The sequence below is a fragment of the Sphaeramia orbicularis genome, chromosome 18, assembly GCF_902148855.1.
Source record: "Sphaeramia orbicularis chromosome 18, fSphaOr1.1, whole genome shotgun sequence".
Taxonomy (NCBI): Eukaryota; Metazoa; Chordata; class Actinopteri; order Kurtiformes; family Apogonidae; genus Sphaeramia; species Sphaeramia orbicularis.
Window position 1 is genome coordinate 37,351,079 of NC_043974.1, and position 18,448 is coordinate 37,369,526.

An 18,448-nucleotide genomic window follows, 5' to 3' on the forward strand; every position below is an offset into this window, starting at 1 on the left:
TGTTGTAACAGCTGTGTACAATGAAAGTTCACGTGCACATATTGTTGCATCATCTCCATAAATTAACCCTTTGTAACGTGTGATTTCTACATATACTTTTGTGTCACTATAACTTCAAATATATGCAAGTTTCTAATTTCCACTTACACTATTTTGTAAATAATGAACTGTTTCTGCTAGAAAACAGTTGGATTTCTCGTACAGGATTAATGTACTGTACTTAATCTAATGTATCAAAAATGTTTTTTTATGACTTGCATTTTTTATTTCTTTTTTCCAAACATATCACATCATCACACATCAAAAATCAACATTAGAGCATTGGTAAATTACCCACCAGTAACCAGAAGGCGTCTTCATATCGGATGTATCATAAAATGTTAAGTCATCAGTATATAGTGTGATGTCATCAACATATATCATTATATTGTCTGTGTGGAACCATACATTGTTTTTTATATCTCACATCAGAAGCATATCCCATCTTAACATAGTGTTTTATTTTAAGTATACCACCTTGCCAACACCAGGGTGTATTTAGTGCAAAGCTAGCAAAATTGTTTGAAAACTACTAACTTGTCCTTACTTGAAATTCTTTCTTATGAATCAATAACTCTTATCACCTGTAACCCAAACCTCCATGTTCAATATTAATGGATAATAAATAATTATTTCACTGCTTATTTTACATCTGTTATCATTGTTTGTGCTGCATATGATATATTTTCTGTGTAGAGATGGAAATTAAAATAGCAGTTAATGCAAACAAGCCTGTTTGTACTCTTTTATTCCCTCCCTCAGGACTTGAACTTTTTCCACACCCTACAGCTCGTCTCTGACTACAAATGTAGTTGACTGTTTCAGCGCTGCTTTGTTTATGTTTGTCGCAGCCCTGATCGCAGATTTCATAGATGTCTCGATCCAAGCATGAGGGAAGGCTGTATGTTCTCCTGCAAAGTGCACCCTGCCTTCATGCCTGAACAGTTCCTTGGCATACTCCAAATGTTGGTAGGGTGCAAAGAGCGCAAAAGCACCCAAGCTGTAAGGATCTGTACTCCACCTCTTCACCACCACTCCTGTACACAGAGATTTCACATGTTCACCGTGTATTTTTGCCAAATCTCTGAGGGCCATCTCCTTCAGGTCTTCATCACTTGCTCCAGTGAAGAGGTGGGACTCGTCACCCCAGGTGTACGAGGCCAGGAGGACACCGATGTTCTTATTGTTTGGGAAACTGTGGCTGAGATAGTAGATGAAACGAGAAGGCCCATCGGTGATGCTCTTTCCTCCTCGGATGCCGTCGTTTTCCCAGAATTTTTCGCTAAAGGTGAGGATGATTTTAGTGGAGCTTTCGTAGTGCACCAACCTCAGTGCCTCCATCTTTTTGCTGGAAAGAGGAGGAACAAAGTCCAGGAAGAGGGCTGCTTTGGCTGTGGTTGTTACCAGGACAGCATCAGCGTACAGGTCCGTTAGAGAAGACTGGGATCCTGTCTGATATGATACTACCACTCCCTGATTGGAATGCCTGATGCGTTTGACTTTGGAGTTCAGGAAGATTGGGACATCAAGAACGGTAAGAAAAGCTTTGACGAGAAGATCCGTGCCACCGGTAACTTCATCATACCTTCAAATACAACACAACCATGTCAACAAGCCGCAGATTCTGCATAAAAAGGGCTTTAGTACCACAGTGTGTACAGCTCTGTTCAGACCAAAGATTCATCAAAGGATGAGTTGAAACTCGCAGTTACTTGCACTAGCACATGCTGGTCTGTAATGGTCTGAAAACCTGCTAATTTAGACTCTGTGTCACATTCTGACTGCCAGATTTTGAAGGCTTTTTGAAGCTTAATCTTAAAATATGAATGGAGACATTGATAGTGAGTTAGTGCCTACATGATGAATCAATGAACACATGAAAAGCAGATCATGAAGTTTTCTGCGTATGTTCTTTGGAGTTGTTGTTGCCACCTTTAATGACCTCAGACAAAGCTAACTTTTGGTAAGACCTTATGTTAACAGGGAATAATGAGAACATTACGGTGGCAAATCCAGAAAGAAATGGGGGGGGGGACATGATCATTAGACTTCAGACGCTAGTTATAAATGGCGCGCGCTCAGTAGACCCTCCTTCCTCCCCCAATACAAGAGATAGGAGAGCCTCAGGATGCAAAAGTTAGCATCCAAGCACCAGCCAGAGGAGTAAACATCACATATTGAAAAGTAACAAGACAAACAGATTATAAATACATTTGCCCTGTAAATGACTGAAGTTTAGCTCAATAGGTATCTCTTCAGACTTCAACAGGGCCAGAGCAGCAGGTTTTTTCTGCAGCTTGTCAAACGGGGGGTACAGGCAGGTACTTAAATCCGCAGTTGATATTGTGCTTCTTGGCTTAAGGTGAGTTAAAACTCAGAGATACAGGAAAAACCTGGATCATATTATATGGCATTCTTAAACCTGTGATTGATTTGACAAGCTGTTTTGCTAACATCACTATTTCCCCTCATGTATGGAGCAGATACTGACCAGTTAGCACTACTGCTACATTTTCCTACAACTTTTTAAACACTTTTATGGGGTTGTGAATCTTTGATCTGAACTGGACTGAAAAAAATTAAGTAATCTCACGTTGTATTGTCATTGACGTCACTCTCGATGTAGATCATTTCTGTCAGAGCGAGGAACATGAGGCCATCTTCATTTAGCAGGTCTCCGATCATGTCAATCCCCTGTGGGCTTACACCACCTTCTTCCTGTAGATACTCCTACAAAGAACAAAACAAAACAGTGATTCTTACAGACAATGCAGCTCTTCAACTGATTTTCTACTTCCTAAATAATGAGGAAACCCCTAAAATGCTACTATTAGAAGGTTTCAATGAGTCAGAGTGTAGGTTAAACTTCTTCTTTACCTTCACTGAATAGCGGTCGTATTTCTCCAGCGCAGCTTTGCAACCATACTTCTTCACATAGTCTTTAACCTGCAGAAAAGTTCATGTACATTAGGTATTATTCATAAGTTGGATTGATTACCATACTTTCCGGTCTATAAGCCGCACCTGACTATTAGCCGTGGCTGACTTTAAGTCGCACCTGACCATAAGCCGCAGGTGTCCACGTTGTAACATGAGATATTTACACAGAAAGATGGTAAACAGACAGATTATTTAAATATTTATTTCCATACCTTAACCGCTTCTTTCCAAACAGTGCCTGTAACACGGCAGGAACACGACTGGTTAAAAAACCCAGAAAAGTCACTGATCTCTATCTTCATCTTCCTTCTGCTCATTAAACCACTGCAGTGGTCTTCTTCAGTGTTGGAGTTGAACAGCCTCAAAGCCTCCATCATACACCTTCTATTCACCTTCGATTCATTCACCTCCGTTGTTGCTTAATGGCACTTCCGTGCTGCGGCTCTATTTCCTTCTTAGACAGACGCATCGATTGCTTTTAACTTAAAAGCTCCAAGATATACATTTCTTCATGTGTTTTCCATGATGAGGGTTTGTGCATGACACGCAAAATAATTGTTCAAAGTTAAGATTAAAACTTCTCCTCTCCGCACCACCTCTTCCACCTTTCTGTCTCACTTCTGCGCTTCCTGCTAGAGCGCCCCTGGTGGCCGTCAGCCTGTAAAAATCTATACTCGAGCTGCATCGCTGTATAAGCCGCAGGGTTCAAAACGAGAAAAAAGTAGCGGCTTATAGTCCGGAAAGTACGGTAGTTTGATGTTTGGTCAATATACACTGTCCAGCCCCCAAAAAAGTCCCCATATGGGTTTAACTAAACCTTCCATTGGATAATTACCGCAGTGATTAATATGTAGTTTTTCATTTCTTAAACAATCATCAGTTTGATACAGAGCATAAAGGCTGGACTGAGTTCCAGAGTCGTTTGCGTATATGAGAACACTGTACTGTCGACAGTCCAAATGCCTCTTCAGTATCAAAGCAAATAGGAGCTTAGATTTGTGATCTCCAAATTTGTTGTTTATGTTCAACATGGATCACCTGGAATACTTTGAGGTGGGATGTAGTTAACTCCGAGTGAGATATATTCTACCTCCCAGGACTCTGGAATGCAGCACAAGTGGTTTAGAAAATGAATAAATGACTCTGCATTCTGTTTGCTCTCCTCACAAACCTTCTGCAGAGCTTCCTGCAACAGCTGGTCCGCCGACTTCCCCCTTTCACGTCTTGGCAGATTGTACCGTAGAATGTCAGGGTTTGCTTTGACCGCGTACGTCCTCTTCCGCAGCCCATGGATAAAGTAAAAGGTGTTGTCGTCATCCATGATGAACGGATTCAGCTTCACACCCAGTTCTTTAGCATACCACCGTAAAATTCTGTGAAGGAATGAGCTGTTTAAACATGGACGACTGGAACATTCAGTGAATATAATTTAACATAAGCAGTGTATCAGGTGAAAAGCATGGGCAAAAAATAAGCTTTTACTTCTAGCCTATTCCTTTTTTGGGTTTTATGTTTATAATTATTGTCCTTTGTGCAATGATTAATGTACAAACCAAAATAAACAATTCATTCAATTAGTCATTTAATCATTTAGTCATTCATATTAATGTTGTGTTTAAGTAGAACTGTCATTTTTCCTGCTGTTCATACTTCACATATATCCAGATTGGATCTAATAGATCACAGTGTCAAACATGGGGCCTGGGGGCCAAATCCAGCCTGCCAAAGGGTCCAATCCGGCCCGCGGGATGAATTTGTGAAATGCAAAAATTACACTGAAGATATTAACAATCAATGGTGTCAAAATCATTTTAATTCAGGTTCCATACACAGTCCAATTCGATTTCAAGTGGGTCAGAACCAGTAAAATATAATCATAATAACCTATAAATAATGACAACCCCAAATTTTCTCTTTATTTTTTTTGGTGTAAAAAAGCAAAATTACATGAAAATGTTTACATTTCCAAACTATACTTTTATAAAAACTGTGAATAACCTGAACAAATATGAACAAACGGAAAAGTCTTAAGAAAAGTAAATGCAATTTTACCAATATTCTGCCTGTTACTGAATCGTTTGTGCAATTGTAATGCACATGTGTACATGATAAACTGATAAACCGAGGCATAATATTGTTAAAATTGTACTTGTTTTTCTTGAGACAATTCAAGATGTTCATGTTATTCAGATTTTAAAGGAAACTTTGTAGATGTAAACCTGATCATAATATAATTTTACTTTTTTCACTGTTATTATTTTACCGGTCTGGCCCACCGGAGATCAAATTGGGCTGAATGTGGAACTGAACTAAAATAAGTTTGACACCCTTGTAATAGAGACTGACAAATGCATATGTGTGGACCAGGACTTTTACACAGAACTGTATATGAATGAATGTATGAATGAATGAATGAATGAATGAATGAATGTTTTTATTATTGTGTCTTGCATACAGACATGCCCAGCCCTTCCATGGGCTTATAAGACACCATAAATACAAACCAAAAATCAAATACCAGACAATAGGCACAGTATATAAACAAAATAAAATACTGACCTATTTAAACAAACATATCTGCCACTTTTTCCAGGCTTTACAAACAAATAATGCTAATTTAAATACATTTGAACTAAACAACCATTTCATCTTGTCATCATCAGTGCTCCAGAACAGATCAGGATTTCAGATAAAAATGTCATCAAACAAAGAGGCTCTCAGTTCATCATATAGAGGACAATACAAAAGAAAATGTGATTCATTTTCCACTATATTTGAACTCACTGGTGAAAGCTTGGGATCCTCATGGCTCCCAGGTCAGCGTACCAGCCCTCTTTGTCATTCCTGTAGGTCTCCACCCGTCCTCCAACACGACCGCTGGCCTCTACCAACGTTACCTGATTCAAACAGTGCAGTCAATCATTATACTGATTAAAGTGAAATAAAAAAGAGTTCACGACAAATAAAATTAACTGACAATGCCTAAACCAACTCAACTCAACAAATTACACCTGAATTCGTTTGTACATGTGTCATGAATGCATCAGTTTCAGATGGATCTCAGTTTTGTTAAATCTTTTTGATCTGTTTTGGTTGAATATGTTGACAGTTTTTTATCCAAACATTCAGCTGTGCTAGTTTTAGACCAGCAGAGGGCAGGAGTGACACAAATATGTAAAAATTCAAGCTCCAAACAATGATGATCAGGCCTTTGGTTATGGTTCGAAGATGGGTGTGGGATACATAGGCATTTTTTAGGGCAGTACTGAGACATTTACCAAAAAAAAAAAAAAACTGTCACAAGACCAATGTTAACTCATTATTTTGATAACTTTTGATGAGGTCTCGGCTGAAGCAGGTGAGTCATAAACAGACCAAATATGAACATATTCCATCCAAACTGGTGTGTTTCTGGTAAGTTTAAAGCATAAATTCAAGATATTTTTTCGTGCACTTGGACCTGACACCACATGTGGTAATCCTAAGTGAATTCCTGTTTATTTATGGGTGATACTTAGATTTGTTAAGAGCGGTGATCAGTACTTTGCTTTGAACTGAAAAAATAAATGACTACAAACCCTGCTTAAAACTGAACTGCAACTGAAAAACAAAAAGTTGAAACTAACACACAAAGCAAAACCAATGTAATCCTGTATTGCTCAGATAGTGTTGGAGTTCAAAGCAAACTGAGATCAAGTCACGACAAAGACCACAGTCTATCAAGACCAAGACCAGAATCACCTGGCAGTGGCACAAAGCTGCAGTTTCTTAATAAAGTAACATTTCGTAATAACCAGCCAATAACATAATAAGTTATTACATTACTGGCCAAGAGTTATTATGTTATTGGTTCAGGGCTTTTATTACAGTATTGGCCAGTTATTACCTCCGCCAAGTGAAACGGCGGAGGTTATGTTTTCATCTGGGTTTGTCTGTCTGTTTGTTTGTCTGTTAGAAAGATAACTCAAAAAGTTATGGATGGATTTTCATGAAATTTCCAGGAAATCTTGATTCTAGCACAAGGAAAAAGTGATGAAATTTTGGTGGTGATTTTGGTGGTGATCTGCCTTGTCAGAGGTCTGCACTCTCTGAGTGCTTTTCTAGTTACGTTATTGGTTCAGAACTTTTATTACGTTATTGGCCTGTTACATTTTAAAAATGGAAAATTTATTATGTTATCGGCTGTTATTATATCATCAGTTGTTATCACGTTATTAGCATCAACAGATGTAAATATTCTTTAGTGTTTTTATTTGGTTATCTAGTCGAAAATTACCTGTAAAAAAGAATTTTGTGCACATAATGACAATAAACATTCTTGAATCTTGACCTTATCGGCCCCAGTGACTGTGCACTGACCCCAGAAGGCCTGAAAATCGGAGGTCAACTTTGCCAAATTTGACACAACATTGACCCTGGTTTGAACTTGAAAATGAAGGTGAAGGTCGTTGGCCAAAGAACTCGTCCAGAAGCTTCTCACGTTGCACCAAAACATCAAACATGAAGGACTCATTGAAAAGTGATCACGCTGATACTGATGGACAGACGGACAAAAGTTTTTGGTTGTTCAGAAGGACCAATAAAGGTCCAATTTCAAAGAACTGGAATTTTCTGTCAATGATTTAATGGCTCAGGCTTTACAGGGTAAAAAAAAAAAAAAATACTAATAAAAAATATATGGTGAGTTGACAGAGACAATCACAATACATAACAGTACATGACAAACTCTGAAGCTGAAACTGAAGCACTGTGGTACTGTTTGTCTTTCAAATGTTCATTGTGGTCGGTTTAAGATGCTGCAGCTCTTTTATAATTCGTAGTTTGAGTTATTATTTTTTTGGTATAAATTTGCAGGATGGTAAATCCAAGCTGGACTGACTGTACATATCCTGACCAAGGAAAATAAAATTCTCACTTTGTGCAGTAATCTACACCTGACTTTTCTGCCTCCGTCCAGAATAATATACATTATATAGACTAGATGTTGTCTAAAATTACTGTTTATTTGCAACATAGTATAGCAAACTATTACATGATGAAAAAACTATTTAATTTTAGCCAAAATAATGTCTCCGTTTTCAATGTCTGGGGTTGCCAGAAATTTGTGATGTTAAAATGGGGTCATGAGCCAAAAAAGGTTGGAAACCACTGGCCTATTACATTTTAAAAATGGCAAATTTATTACATTATCGGCCGTTATTACATTATTGGTTGTTATTGCATTATTAGCATCTACAGATGTACATATTCTTTAGTGTTTTTATATTTTTATCTAGTCGAAAATTACCTGTAAAAAAGAATTTCATTATTTGCGCATAATGACAATAAACATTCTTGAATCTTGACCTTATCGGCCCCAGTGACCGTGCACTGACCCCAGAAGGCCTGAAAATCGGAGGTCAGCTTTGCCAAATTTGACACAACATCAACACTGATTTGAACTTGAAAATGAAGGTGAAGGTCGTTGGCCAAAGAACTCGTGGAGAAGCTTCTCACGTTGCACCAAAACATCAAACATGAAGGACTTGTTGAAAAGTGATCACGCTGATTCTGACGGACAGACGAACGGACAGACAGATGGGCACCCCATATTATGACACAGCAGCTGAGACTGAGGTGAGACCAAGTCCTCCAACACTACTACTACTGTTAATGTTCTGTACTAGTTCTACCTGGTGTCCTGCGTCCTGCAGCAGTTTGGCAGCTGTCAGTCCGGCCATACCAGCCCCGACGATAACGACATGATGAGATGAGTTCAGGTGTGGGAGGCCGTTCTTTGCCGTGCGCAACAGGAGATCGTAGTCATCGTCCTCTAGGCAGTCAGACAGACATTGTTTCAGGCTGACAGCTGAAACACTGGGCAGAAGCAGGAGGATGGCAACTGGAAACATGACCAGTGAGAAGAGAAAACAGTGCTTTAACAGGAAACTACTGATAGGGCTGATGATTCAGAAATAAAGCACAGTTTATTCTATATTACACATAATAGGACTCTGGGATGGGGGTGTGGAGTTTGCATGGTCTCCCATTGACCACTGCCCAAAGACATGCACTAAATAGGTTAATACGTCGATCTAAACCCCCCCTGAACAGAACCTAAGAACACACACCAACATCTGATCCACATTCTGTGCGTTTACATGATAACTTTTATTCCTGGTTTAATCTGATTAAAGGTTAGATCCTATTTCAGATGCCCATGTAAACATCTTATTCCAGTTGAAAAAGTAAAGTTCGGATTAAATTTAAACCCGAATAAAGTCACTGGTTTAATCCCCTTTTAATTCTGAACTAAATTACTCCTCGGGCATGTATACCCTTTATTCCATTTAGACTTTATTCCTTCCATTCTGCAAATGCTCGTCGTCCTGTCGCGATGACACACACATTCTGCGCTGGCAGAAGAATATGCAATGCAGTCTAGTCAACCCAAACCGTTCCAGTGGGCTATTCTGATGGGATCTACCAGCCTGGAAAACCCTGAAGGAAGAGTTCATCACTTGTGTTTTATTCATTCATTTGTCATGCACTAATGAGTTCAATAAGTGGGCAAATCAGTTTGCACTGCAGATCACCGATTGCCTTGTTCTCACAGCCCTTCCGTTAGCTTAGCTTAGCCTAGTTTAGCACAATGGCTTCATTCCTATGGTCAGACGTAGCCAGGCTTTTATAGGTGAATTGTAGTATTTTATGAGTGATTTCGTGAAATTCAGTTCTCCTTAATCATTACTGTGGTGGAAAAATTTACTTTTTATATTTTATACTCTTTATTTTATACTCTTTTAATATGTTATACTGTTAAGTACATGCTGAGTCATTGTTATGTGTGATGTTTACCACTCTGTAACACCCCCGGGTCGGGAACGGAGTTCTTACCTTGAGTTAAAACCCAAACACCGAAATGTCTGGATATGTGATGGCGCCTGCATGCTAGATATTAGTTAAACAAGGTAAGGGGTAAGAGGCCAATATGGCCAATATGGCCTCTTACCCCCCGGAACCGGAAGGACTGGTATGGAGTGGTATGATTTACATATGGGGATGTCATTTGGGTGTCACCATTGGGGGGGTTGGATTTTTGGTCTATAATCTTTAATATTTTCATGGTTAATCAGACTTCTCTTACAGAGCTTTTTCTGAGATTGATTTCTCAATAAATGCATTTATTATTTTAACTCTAACTTTCTCTCTCTTTCTTTGTGTGGGTCATCAGTTGAACGGTACATTTCCACGACAAATTGGCGTTGTCGGCAGGATTCCATGAGTGCATTCGGACGGGGAACGGAGATTGGCGGACTGATCATCCAAAAAGCGGCTGTAGCCCCGTGGTAAAACGACACCGCAGATGGGGGACCGGCTCCGAGCCCCGCCCGTCTCACCACTGGAATCTAGACTGAGTTCAATGATACACACGGTGAGAAATTTACAGTTGGGGGGTGTGGGGCCTTACTCCCTGTGTTCCAAACTCACGTCACTGGTCACGTCACTGTAACAACAGTGGTGTACAATTCAGGTTTATATATTAAAAAAAAAATATATATATATATATAAACCTGAGTTGGGTTGCTATTGTATGCAAATGCAACAGAGTACAGGTGTTTTTGTGAGATTTTTTCACCATTAAACGAAAAGAAAAATCTTATAAGGTTGCTACTGTATGTAAATACAGTAGAGTAAAGTTTATCACGAACTTGAAGGCGTTTTAGGAGATTTTTTTGCTGACAACCGAAAAGAAAAATCAAAAAAGGCTTTTTTAGTATTTTGTACGCCAAGTAAGGAACAAAAACCGCTTAGGAGACGTTCTAAGTGTAAAAATGGGAAACCGGCTGGGGAAAAGTGACAGGGGTGTGGACAGGGAGGCCCCCATTCCAAAATTGATGAGTAAAAAATATGGGGAAATTGTGCTTGACTGTGCTGATTATTGGGTGAGCATGGGCATTTTTCCTAAAACGGGGACTTTAAGCATACAGAAGCTGAATGAGATGAAGGGGAAATTAGAGGAACAGTGGGAGGCTAAGAAAAAAAATAAGCGAATCAAGGTTAAGGATTTTAAACAATGGGAGACTTGTAACAAATGTGTTGGAATGTGGTTGGAGGAGGCTGAGTGTAGAGATATGAGAAAGAATGGTAAACAATTGGCAGGAGTGGGAGATGAGGGCGGGGCCGTGATATGTAGAACAGACAATGCCTCGGCTCCGCCGCCGCTTTACAACACACTGCTTTCCCCTCCCCCTTGTGTCTCTGTGCAGGCTGCAAAAGTGGACCCGGATCTGGACGTCTGTACATGTGTGCCTGTACATGTGGTACATGGCCACCATTTAGTCAAAGTAACTAATGACTTATTAGCTGCTGACGATGGTTTGGTCTCGATCCTGGTCTTATTGGACCTGAGTGCAGCTTTTGACACTATCGACCACAGTATCTTACTGCAGAGATTAGAATGGGACATAGGCATTAGAGGAGCAGCCCTCTGCTGGTTTAAATCCTATTTATCTAATAGGTACCAGTTTGTTCATGTAAACCAACAACCATCAACTTATTCCAGAGTTAGTTGCGGCATGCCACAAGGGTCGGTCCTCAGGCCCCTTTTGTTTACACTATACATGCTGCCTTTAGGTAACATTATTAGAAAACATGGCATTAATTTTCACTGTTATGCAGACGATACACAACTGTATTTATCGACTAAACCTGATCAGACCAAACAAGTAGATAAACTAAGTTCCTGTGTCCGTGACATTAAAACCTGGATGAGCGCTAATTATCTTTTACTTAACCCTGAAAAAACAGAGGTCATTATAATAGGCCCTAAAAATGCAAGAGACTCCCTAACTGACCAGATAGTCACTCTGGACAATGTGAGTGTAGCCTCCAGCACCACAGTTAGAAACCTAGGAGTTCTATTTGACCCAGATCTATCATTTAAACCACATATTAACCAAGCCTGCAGAACCGCCTTCTTCCACCTACGCAACATAGCCAAAATTAGAAATATTCTTTCTAAAAATGATGCAGAAAAATTAGTTCATGCGTTTGTTACATCTAGATTAGATTACTGCAACTCCCTTCTCGTAGCATGTCCTAAAAGCTCTCTAAAAAGTTCTCAACTGGTTCAGAACGCGGCAGCGAGACTACTAACAGGAACAAATAGAAGAGACCACATCACCCCTGTGCTCCAAGCCCTTCACTGGCTTCCAATTGAGTTTAGAATTAGATTCAAAATCCTCCTCCTCACATACAAGACCATTAATGGTATGGGCCCCTCCTATCTCAGAGATGCTCTGGTGCCGTACCATCCCAACAGAACCCTTCGTTCTCAGAATGCAGGTCTACTGGTAGTTCCCAGGGTCTGTAAAAGTACAGTAGGAGCTAGAGCCTTTAGTTACCAAGCTCCTGTTTTATGGAATCAGCTTCCAGTTAACATTAAAGAGGCCGACACAGTCTCTACATTTAAGGTCAGGCTAAAAACATTCCTATTTGAAAAAGCTTATGGTCAGGCTAGTTCAAACCAGACTAAACCCACAGTTCAGTCTAAGCTGCCCTAGGAGCAAGAATGCTGGGGGAAGTACAGGCACTGAGTCCTATCTCCTGTTTCTGGTTCTACGTACCATTCTGGTCTGCACTTATATTTTTAATATTTAGCCAACTTAGTTTGTGCAGTGCTATTCACCCGATGTCCCCTTTCCCCACTCCCCTCCGGGGGAGTGGCTACTTTCTCAGTTGTAACCGCCTGGGAGCCAATGATGACAGGATCTGCGCTGACCCATCTGTGTCCTGCCCTGTCCTGTGTCCTGACCCCCTCCCCCACCTGTCTGGATGGACGTCCTCGGCCTCACCACTGTGGATGGGCCTCCTCGCTCCTGCCTGTCTCATCCAGCGGGATGGACCCCCCGTGTGTCCACCCTACTGCATCCTTCAGACTAGAACTACATCTGCAAATGGACGTCCATCAGTCCTGGTGCACCTATAGCCTGTCTGTCCATGGGAGTGGATCTCTCCTTCACTGTGGTTCTCCCCGAGGTTTCTCCCTTTTCCCACTGGGTTTTGAGTTTTTCCTTGCCGAGAAGGAGGGTCTAAGGACGGGGGATGCCCTGGACACTACTCATTTTCTTGCTGTTTATTTGACTGTTGTTTACTCCAACTGACTCTGTAAAGCCCTTTGAGATAACATTGTTGTGATATCGGGCTATACAAAAAAAGTTGAATTGAATTGAATTGAATTCTGTCAGGTATCTGATCCTTCACCAACGCATCACATTCCTATCGCGCCCTGGTCTGTCGGAGGACAGCCAGGGTCAGAAGAGCCTCGGAGACGTCACGGACGTGACCTCCACACCATTGATCACCACGACTATAGCGATAACACATGGTGGCGAGTGACACGTGATCTGACACGACGTGTCACTAATCAATCGTGCTATGTGTGCAGTTTGATGCCACACAGCTCACATGAAGATACTCTGTTCGCTCCTTATCCTCTCTCGATCAGTCACACACTGCTGACAATGATAAAGTGGACAGTGGGTGATTGGCCGTCTGTCGCAGCGTACCCCTGGATGGGGTGGAAACCCAACATGACTTTCAGAAACCCCAGAAATTTCTCTAGAGACACTAATACTACTATGGTACAGAAAAATGTTGTTTTTCGGCTGAGAGATCTGTCTAATCCTTTTTTCATTCCACAGTTGTGCTTCCATTCCCCAGTCACAGAACACACACGTTATAATCTGGGACAGACATCTGGGTGTAACATTACTCTCAAGGTAGCATGTGGGTTAGCAAATTGTGAAAACAGGACTGATAAATACACTTTTCCAACGACAGGGACACTCTTCCCTTCTCCATTTATAGTCCTCTATAATCTCACTAGAGACTAACAAGAGACTAACAAGACTAATGTTACTTACTTTAGTCCACTGGGGTCAATATGATCACAAATTGAGGCTCAAATCATGACGATGTGACTTACTGCACTAATAAAATCTTGGAAAATAAAAACTAATGCAAAGCAAATGTAAAGCAAAGCTAATTTAGCGCATGCATCCCTTCCAACAAAAAGATTTTCCAACTTCCGTCAACACAACAGTCCCAAGATTGTATGAGTGCAGTAAGTCGTGGATCTAAAGAAATAATTAGGGAGAATCAGATTTCAGAAAATCACTTACAAAAGACAACAAATCACCTTTAAAAAACTGGCTACGTGTGACCATGGAAACGCAGTGACTATGCTAAGCTAAGCTAACAGAAGGGCTGCGGGAACAAGGCAATGTGAGCACTGCAGTGCAAACCCTTTTGTTCACTTATCTACCTCATTAATACCTCATGTAAACCTTTATTCGGGTTTAACATTTCTATGTAAACAGAAGAGAAAATACTTTAGTTCCGAATTAATTTCTTCTGGAAAAATAAATCAAATTTAAAAAACATCATGTAACCGTGCCCATTGATGGGCTCTGATACATCAGTTTATTCTCCACTGGCTTGATGTTCATGTCTTACATAAATTTGACCATTTTGTCCATTTTTGTTAACAGTAGTCGCTTTTCCATTGGACATCTGCGCAAAACTTTACCGATAAGTGCGTAATGTCGGTTTTTCCATTAAATCACAAATGCGATGATTTATTTATTATTGCGAGATGACACAAGAAGTCATTCCATAAACATGGCGACGAACGTAAATATGGTGTTGATTTACAGATATATTCATTATTATTAAATATTACCCCTTTATCTCGTACTAAATTCAAAAATGATTGGGTTTCCTGGTGTGTCCGCACATACCGTAACATTTTTCTTCTTCTTGTTCTGGTTTTTTAATTAACCTGACTCTAGATGCAAAAAAAGGTCTTTCCATTGCAGTTTTGCATGATATACCATTTGCGTTGTGCCACCTCTTGCCGGCGCGAAAACTTTTAATCGAAGAATGAGACTTTTGGTGAAATTTTCTTTTCTCCATTCGGTAAATTTTTACGTGCAAGTTATATTCGTGCAATTAGAGGGTCAATGGAAAAATAACTAATGAGCCTTATGAAAGTGCATCGGAAATTGATAGTCTGTCATTCTACACTTAAGACAGACGTTAAAATGTTGAAGTGAGTTGGATGAAAAAGGCTGAACAAAAGGATGACTTCTGTTCTCTACCTAATGATAGACTTCATTCAGATCAGTCACTGAACCAGACATGTCATGTGATTGGCTTTTTTTAAGAGTAATATTTCTGTGTCGAAGATCAAAATACTTACGTAATGTTTGCTTCATCATATGTGGATCCATCTGAGATTCTTTAGAAAAGAAAGAGGAACAGAAAGAAAGAGATGACTTAATGTTTCATTCCTGCTCGGTCTGTGGATACACTGTCACTGTGCAACAAGAAAAACTTTCGAATCACTTCTGCTTTTCAATAGTTCTGTTAATATAAGAGATATTTGACTGCTGTTCAAGAACATCACTAAGAATACATTTACACATTTAACCCATAAAGACCCAGCACTACTTTTGTGGCAGTTCCCAAATAAATTTACTCTTTCTTAAATGATTTATCACCATTTATTCTAATATTATCCTCTGTATTTTACATGTTTCTGTGAAAATTATGTATTTTCCTATATTTTATTCACAGATAATGTAGATGTTCATTCAAACTCAGAGTAAATTCAAAGGTTATCATGTTAAAGCAGAGCATTTTTTTTTTATACTATGTCAAAAATTATGAAATGGAACAATCCTGCATATTTTTATAGAATTATTAAAAACAAATAATACACACCTGTATCTTACTGTTGGTGAAAATAACTCCCTGACAATACTCCTGCCCACATCGTTGCGGGGCTAAACCTGCTACCTGCCTGTTATCTGGCACATCCTGAGCCCGCCCCTCTCCAATGACTGATAGCAAACCAGTGCGACCTGCTTGACCTGTTCTACCAAATGACGAATCAACTTTGTGTTCTTATTAGTCAGGGAGCCAAAGTCTCAAAAATGGGTTGAACCTGGCATGGTCTGCCATACTTTTTATTTGTTTTTTTGTTAATTTTGATCCTAAGGACCAATAATTGGAGGGTCTGCTCTGCTGGAAATATCGTGAAAAAAAAATTGTGGCCTTATTAGTGTATGTACACCTCATTTTTTGATATAAAATTTTGAAAAATGAAAATTTTCCTTCAATCCTCAGCGGACTGGGTAAACTGTCAATAAATGCATTCCAGATGCAAAAAACACATATGGTGACAACCTTCAATAAAAAAAATTATTCTTAAAACACATTTCTGCATGATTTTGGCTCAATTTAATGCAAAAAAAATTAGGTGTTTTCTCACTTTTTTTCCAATATTTTCAACTTAACATCATTGGTAATCAACTATTCCCCCAAGTTATGACATCAGCCAATATGCCATTCTTTTCACCAAACAGTATACCTATTCCACAGAAAAAAATTATAAAAATCCAACCAGAATCAATGGATCTGTGATGATTTCTCTACTCGTTAGCAGTACAGGCCCAGAACCGCAATAGAATTTTAAGCTACTCTCAAAATTCTGAAAGACATCCTGGATTTTTAACATGGTTGTTAATGTCCACATTATTAAAAATCATGGCCTAGGCATCTTTTTAATTTCAGCATAACTCTGTTCTTCCAATAGAAATGTGCCACACAAGAAATTGAAATGCGACAAAATGACTTTATTATGTCGTTATTTTATTGCCTCAAGTGGGTGGCACCCTGCAGATACTGCTCTGGGATAAACCTTCACCCTCACCACCTGAGAAGACAGCAAAAAAGACTGGCAGGGTGGTTAAACAGCACTGTAATAAAAGATAAAAGAGGCTCAGCTCCTTCTTCACCACAACAGACCGATACAGCGACTGCATCACTGCAGACGCTGCACCGATCCGTCTGTCAATCTCACGAGAGAAAGTCTGGAAGTGGAGGATGCAACAACAAAACGAACCAAAGCTTTTATTAAAGCTCTCAAATCCAAAATCCTAAAGGATCCAACCAAATCCATGAGAAAAATGGCAATTGAACTTGAGGTAGACAACAAGACCGTTAGAAATGCAGTAAAATATGATTTGAAGTTAAAATCTTACACAAGAACACCAAAACACTTGTTGACAACAAGTGTTTTGGTTTGATTTTGGATTTGAGAGCTTTAATAAAAGCTTTGGTTCGTTTTGTTGTTGCTTCCTTCACTTCCAGACTTTCTCGTAATAGTTTTGCTCATAGTCATTCTCTTCTTTCCATTATAAACAGTCTTTATGGACACCAACTATTTTTGAAATCTCCTTTGGTGTGACGAGTGCATTCAGCAAATCACACACTCTTTGACGTTTGCTTTCCTGATTACTCAAATGGGCAAAAGTTTCTGAAAAGGTATGGATAATAGTGTTAGGTATGATTATGACATCAATATATGTTTGGTTTCAAAACAACTGACGTAGTGCCTGCTGAGAAAAAACAACCAAATGTTCATTGTAAATTTTGCTTCCCCACCCTGTATATGAACTTGATTTCAACGCTGTACATTTTAAAGGTGTTTAATTGGCGCAGCAGTTAATATTATCTTACCGTAAAAAGAATAGTTCAAATGTGTGGGCTAAGTACATGACATGAGAGGCGACATTAGGTAAATGCTGGAATTTGGCAAAAAACATCACAGTACATTATGTGGACTAGTCTGTAGCCTAAAAATGAAGAAGAAAATAAAACATTTTCTCATGAAACAACATTTTATTCTCCTCAAAACAAGAACAATAAATGTGAGTAAACGAACGGAAAAAAATTGCACAAAACACAACAGTGATTAATCACTGCAATTAAATACCTGAACTACAGTGCAGTTCTCAGAACAAGAACAGTATGTTGGTAAATTGACAGGCAATCAGACACTTCCTCCTTAAAAAAAAAAAAAAAAAAAAAAAAAAAAAAAAAAAAAAAAAAAAAAAGAACGGCTCTTTACAAAGACTCTGTTCCAAACCGTTCATTTCAAAGAGTCGTTCAAAAGATTCGATTCATTCGTGAACGTCACATCACTACTTTTGATACAATAATCCTCAACTTTAATGTGAACTTTTATGAACATTTACATGATCAGTGAATTAAATGCTGGAAAATACCTGATTTTCACTGAAAAAACACAAAATACAGCAGATAATATTACAATAAATGGTAATAAACCACTTAAGGATGGTTAAATATGGAGAAAACTTCATTTGGAAACTAACATAAACGTCACACTGGGTCCTTATGGGTTCATTTGGGAGGAATGCCAGGAAGTTTCTAAAATACATAAAATAACAAGCAAAAAATAATCTTAAATGAATGCACAAAATGTTAGATTCTTACCTTTATTGATGATTAAATAGCACAACCCTTGGTCAAAATGGTCTGAAGTGAAATCTGAGCTTCTTATACTCTGATGGGACGCTGACCCACCCGGCCTCAGACATCCACAGTTCCCATTCTGATG

General features: G+C 39.2%; 1 protein-coding gene across 2 annotated transcripts; it reads right to left on the minus strand.

The window, feature by feature from the left end:
• Nucleotides 1-118: 118 nt before the first annotated feature.
• LOC115438444 (L-amino-acid oxidase-like) lies at nucleotides 119-18,448 on the minus strand. Of its 2 annotated transcripts, none has more exons than XM_030162082.1 (8): nucleotides 18,325-18,448; nucleotides 15,224-15,262; nucleotides 8,652-8,860; nucleotides 5,764-5,876; nucleotides 4,151-4,352; nucleotides 2,917-2,985; nucleotides 2,633-2,769; nucleotides 119-1,624 (listed from the first exon to the last, which is right to left on the minus strand). In XM_030162082.1, the coding sequence occupies exons 2-8, from the start codon at nucleotides 15,252-15,254 to the stop codon at nucleotides 823-825; spliced, it is 1,563 nt and encodes a 520-aa protein (XP_030017942.1). In that variant the 5' UTR covers nucleotides 15,255-15,262; nucleotides 18,325-18,448; the 3' UTR covers nucleotides 119-822. The 2 variants fall into 2 exon arrangements, with proteins under 2 accessions (XP_030017942.1, XP_030017941.1); XM_030162081.1 differs by lacking the exon at nucleotides 18,325-18,448 and adding an exon at nucleotides 15,748-15,808 and having other exon boundaries at nucleotides 121-1,624.

Coding starts and splice junctions, on each gene's coding strand:
- LOC115438444 (XM_030162082.1), bottom strand. CDS start 15,254: ATGGATCCACATATGATGAAGCAAACATTAC. Junction 8,861..15,223: donor TATGATGAAGCAAACATTAC/GTAAGTATTTTG, acceptor TCATGTTTCCAG/TTGCCATCCTCCTGCTTCTG. Junction 2,986..4,150: donor TGCAGGAAGCTCTGCAGAAG/GTTTGTGAGGAG, acceptor ACTTTTCTGCAG/GTTAAAGACTATGTGAAGAA.